Source organism: Lagopus leucura, unplaced genomic scaffold (assembly GCF_019238085.1).
Source record: "Lagopus leucura isolate 7727_CA_CO unplaced genomic scaffold, USGS_WTPT01 Super-Scaffold_100009, whole genome shotgun sequence".
Taxonomy (NCBI): Eukaryota; Metazoa; Chordata; class Aves; order Galliformes; family Phasianidae; genus Lagopus; species Lagopus leucura.
The window spans coordinates 14,010,873-14,015,965 of NW_024962266.1; the positions used below are offsets into that span (position 1 = coordinate 14,010,873).

The 5,093-nt window shown below is 66.4% G+C and overlaps 1 protein-coding gene across 1 annotated transcript; it reads left to right on the forward strand.

The window, feature by feature from the left end:
* Nucleotides 1-2,204: 2,204 nt before the first annotated feature.
* On the forward strand, nt 2,205-4,704 carry BARHL2 (BarH like homeobox 2). Its single transcript, XM_042874126.1, has 3 exons — nt 2,205-2,775; nt 3,868-4,093; nt 4,392-4,704. The coding sequence occupies exons 1-3, from the start codon at nt 2,205-2,207 to the stop codon at nt 4,702-4,704; spliced, it is 1,110 nt and encodes a 369-aa protein (XP_042730060.1).
* The last annotated feature ends 389 nt before the right edge of the window (nt 4,705-5,093 follow it).

Consider the following 5,093-nt stretch of genomic DNA (forward strand, 5'->3'; position numbering starts at 1 on the left):
TCGCTCATCGCTTTGATTCGGATATCGCTGATTTATTAGCGGGGGTGCGGAATGGGGAGCGCTCCTCTCCTTTGTCCACAGGCAGACGGGTGGGACGAGAAGGGAACGAGGGGGCACAACAGCCGTCCCGCGGCCACCCCGGGCCTCAACAAGTCTGGCCGAACTCTGCTGCCCCTCCGCACTAGAGCCGGGCGGAGCAGGGCCTCCCGGAGCCCAAAGCCAGCGCAGGGCCTCGCCGCCCGCTCCCCGAGAATATTTGTGCACAATGGAGTTGAGGATTAAAAAATAAGAGGAGGGAAATGAAAGGTGTTCGCTCTTTGGGAACATGACTTTAAGCCCTAAATCCCGATGCCGGGACGGGAAGTGCATTGTGAATTACAGGATTATGTTAGTGTAACATATTACCTCGGATCCCTCATTCCCTCGGGGATAATTAGGACATACTTTTGGTAAATTGCAAACCAGGACAGCGGGATAAATACGGCCGCTGCAGGCTGCCTTTCTGCTGCAGGAACCTGCCCGCACATTTGCAATTTTAAAATATTTTTCTTCCTTTCTTCTGATCTTTCGTTTCAATCTCCGTTTCACACCCTCCCATCCCCCCCATTTTTTTTCCCTTCCCTTTTTCTTTCCTCATTCGTTCACCGGCCCTCGGGGCAGACCCGCCGAGCCGCGACCCCCGCGCCGCCCCCGGCCCCGACCGGGCCGGGCAAAGGACGGGGACCGCGGGGGAGGCCGCTGCCGCCGCCCAGCGGACACGGGCGGCCCTGCAGCCCCGTCGGGCCCTCCGCGCCGGGCGCAGGACTGACGGCATCGCCCCGGGGCCGTCGGGGAACAGCGGTGGGGAACGAGCCTCGAGGGCGAGCTACTTGCGAGGCGTCTCCTGCCGTCGGATAATTTCTCAGGAAGAGCGGGAACCAGACCGCGAACAGCCTTGGCGCCCAGCGGGTGTGAGACCGGAGCTCACCGGGGAGCGCCGCGAGATGGGCGGGGATTACTGGTGCGGGGCCGGCAGGACGAAGCGGGAAAGCGAATGGCCCCGCATCCGCTCTGTCCTCCTGTGCCCCGGGGCTGCCGTCGGTGAGCAGCCGTGATCTTGGCGGCCGGGAGACCGTCTGCACCCGAACATTCTCCCATGTCTCCGCGGTAGCCGAGCCTTCAGCAAGCCTGGCTCGGCCTGGCCCCGTTCCCCGCTCCTCGGGGATGTTAGGGCCACATCTGACGGGCTGGGGCCGGGCAGGTCCCGCTGCTTGGACAGGACGGGACCACGGGCACGGGAGTGTCAGCGGGGGTCCGGAAACGGCAATTCGGAGTAAAATGTAACTCTGACAACTCTGAATCATTCATTACCACCTTATAATTACTCTGCTAATTAGGTTGACACGGAACTTAATCAGGATTAATACGACGCCTTGTCACTGGCAGTTCCCATTACTCTGACATCTAACTAGGGAACGTCCCGCCGCCGCCAACGCGGGCTGCCGATGCCCCCCGGGGCTCGGCCCGCTCCAGCCTTCGGCACGGCCTCGACGGCACCCGCAGCGCGTGCTCCCGCACTCCCCGGTCTCCGAATCCCGGCGGACCCTCTCCCCTCACGCTCCGCAGTCCCCTCCTCGCACCTTTCCCCTTCTTTTCTCCCTCCTTCTCTAAAGCTGTGCCTCGCATCCCCCGTCCCGCCGGTGCCCGGACCCCGACGGGGAGGCGCCGCGACGCCGGGGCCGAGCGCGGGGCGGAGGGGGACGGCGGGGCCGGGACCGACGGCGGCCGCCGCCGCCGCTCATTGGCTGCCTCCCGCGCGGCGTCAGCCCCCGCTCCGCGGGCCGCCAATGGGGGCGGGCGGCGGCGGCGGAAAAAGCCCGGGTTTATAATAACCCGTGGGGGTCGCGGCGGCGGCGGCCGTGACGTCACGGGGGGAGTCGCCGCCGCCGAGAGGAGCCGGCCGGCACGGGCGGGCGCGCCGCAGTGGCCGGAGTCCGCCCCGCTCCGCCGCGCCCGCGCCTCTCCCGCCGCACAACTTCCCGCAAACTTCGGCGGTTCGGCCCGACCCTGCCCGGCCCGGTGGCGATGCGGCGCCCGGCGGGGGCCCCGTGCTAAGTGCCCCCGTCCGCCGCCGGCCCCGCAGGTGCGCGGAGCTCGGGGCAGCATTCCTCCCCCCCCCCGACGCGGGGCCCCCCGGGATGCGGGCGCGCCGCTAGCGGGCCGCCATGGAGGGGCCGAGCGGCTCCAGCTTCGGGATAGACACGATCCTGGCGGGCGGCGGCTCCGGCAGCCCCGGCGTCATGAACGGAGACTTTCGGCCGCACGGCGACGGCCGGCCCGCGGATTTCCGGAGCCAGGCCACGCCGTCCCCCTGCTCCGAGATCGATACCGTGGGGACGGCGCCGTCGTCGCCGGTATCGGTGAGCATGGAGCACCCCGAGCCGCGCCTCGCGGCCGCCGACAACCTCCCTCCACCGCCACACCGCCTGCACCTCGGCCCGCACCCGCCGCCGCCCGGCCTGCAGCCGTCGCCCCCGCAGCCGCCGCCGCCCCAGCTGGGCTCGGCCGGCGCCGGCCCCCGGACTGCCACCTCCTCGTTTTTAATTAAGGACATTTTGGGCGACGGCAAACCGCTGGCGGCGTGCGCGCCTTACAGCACCAGCGTCCCCTCGCCCCATCACACCCCTAAGCAGGAGGGCGGCGCGGCCCCGGAGAGCTTCCGGCCGAAGCTGGAGCAGGAGGACAAGGCCAAGCTCGACAAGCGCGAGGACGCGCAGGGAGACATCAAATGCCACGGTGAGTGCGGGCGGTGTGGTGAGTGCGGGGCTGTGCGCGGCCGAACTCGGCGGGGCTGTGCGCTGCGCTGCTCGGTGCCATCCGCCGCGATCGGAAGGAGTCTGGTCTGCTCTCCCAGCGCTAGTCCTCCTCTTTATACGAATGTGGTTTTTTTTTGTTGTTGTTGTTATTGTTGTTTATTTTTATTTATTTTCATGTGTAGTTAAACTTGTTAGTTTTAAATGCTGATAGGCCGAGTGGTGGGGTCGCGTTTGGAGCCGAAATGCGTGCATTTGTAACGCAGATGAGCACAAATCAGTGCCCGGCTTTCTAGGAACGGAGCACATAACGGCTTTGGTTCGTTCGATATAAATGAAAGGAAGGAAAACGAACAAACAAACCGAAATGGTGAAGCACTTCCCCCCGACCAGCATCAAATAAACAACTTTTAATTAAACGACCGGGCAAACGGAGCGATGGGCAGGGGGAGTCCGGGGCTTTGTGCTTTTCTCGCAGGGCCAATTGTTCCCCTGCGCTTCTGGACGGAAGGTCAATTCTCCCGCTCCTTATTTCATTTTATTTAAGTTTTTGAGGGCGGATTTGGTGCTCCCGGGAAAGCCCCGGTCTGTGCCTGAGCGCGGCGATGTGCGCGGGGAAAGAGTACGGAGGGACTGTGCCCCGGGGACGGATCGCGCTGCGAACCACCAGGGTCGGGCCACGTTGTTCTCCTTTCGCTCCGTTGCCTTTTTTTGCGGGGCTCAGGACTACCGTGTGCCGCCCGTTTCGCTATTTCCGCGCTAGCGCCGAGCGCCCCGAGCAGCTGCACGGCCCGGCCCGGCTGTCTACGCGCCCCGCGCTCCCCAGTGGGGCAATTAGGGAGATTATGGTTCGTCCTGCGGGGAGGATCAAGGAGCGCTGCGGCCCCAGACAGCGTTCGGGCTGAGGGATCGATGTCCCGTCGTGGCGGACGGGGGAGAAGGCGAAAGAACAACGAAAGCTCCGCGGGTGGCGCATAGAGCGCGTTCCCGGGGAGAACGGGCTGGGCGCGGGGTTGGGGATGGGGCTGGAGCGGGAGCCGGGTCCCGCTCCTCACCGCGCCTCGGTTCGCTGCAGGCACAAAGGAGGAGGGCGACCGGGAGATCTCGAGCAGCCGGGACAGCCCGCCGGTGCGGGCCAAGAAGCCGCGCAAAGCGCGCACCGCCTTCTCGGACCACCAGCTGAACCAGCTGGAGCGCAGCTTCGAGCGCCAGAAGTACCTGAGCGTGCAGGACCGCATGGACCTGGCCGCCGCGCTCAACCTCACCGACACGCAGGTGAAGACGTGGTACCAGAACCGCAGGTAAGCGGCCCCGACGGGGCGGCCGCGGGCCCGTCGCTGGAAGGGGGTGTGTGTGGGGGGGGCTCCGTGCGGTTGTCGCCGCTGCCGTAATTTTCTGTCTCATTACATGCGGTTGCGGCCACCCTAATTCTGTCGGAAAACATTAATGTCACCGCGCCGGGCCGCCATGTTTATTAATTTGTCCGCCGCGCGTGTGCGTGTGTCCGTGTGCGGGGCTGTGCGGGGTTCGGGGGAAGGAAGGGCCCTGCCGTGCCCCCTGCGACCCCGCCCGCAGCCGCCCCTTTGCTCCCCCCCCCAGGACCAAGTGGAAGCGGCAGACGGCGGTGGGACTGGAGCTGCTGGCCGAGGCCGGCAACTACTCGGCCCTGCAGAGGATGTTCCCCTCGCCCTATTTCTACCACCCCAGCCTGCTGGGCAGCATGGACAGCACCACGGCGGCCGCGGCGGCCGCGGCCATGTACAGCAGCATGTACCGGACTCCCCCTGCACCGCACCCTCAGCTCCAGCGGCCTCTGGTGCCGCGGGTGCTCATCCACGGGCTGGGGCCCGGCGGGCAGCCGGCTCTCAACCCGCTGGGCAGCCCCATGCCGGGCACCCCGCACCCGCGGTGAGACGGCACCGCGCTCCCCACCAGCCCTTCCCCTCCCCGTCCCCGACCGAGCCCCAGCACCGCGGAGAAGGCAGCGAGGGGGAAGCCCGGGGGCTCCGGGCAGCCGCCGGCAGAGCGGCGAGCGCTCGGAGTGGGGACTCTCGAACCGCGCGGCCGCGAAGCGCAGCCCGTAAGTGGAACGAGCGCACGTGGGGGGCAGAGCCCCCGCCGCCGGGACTCGGAGTGCGGGCAGCGGGCGGGGGGCGGAGGGAGCGGCCGTAGCCGCGCGGAGGGCCGAGGGCCGCCCCCGCCCGTCGGAGAGAGTGCCGGCGAACGGAGATCTTTGCACTGATTTTTCTCATGACTTTTTTTTTTTCTTTTTTTTTTTTTTTTCTTCTTTTTTTTTTTGTC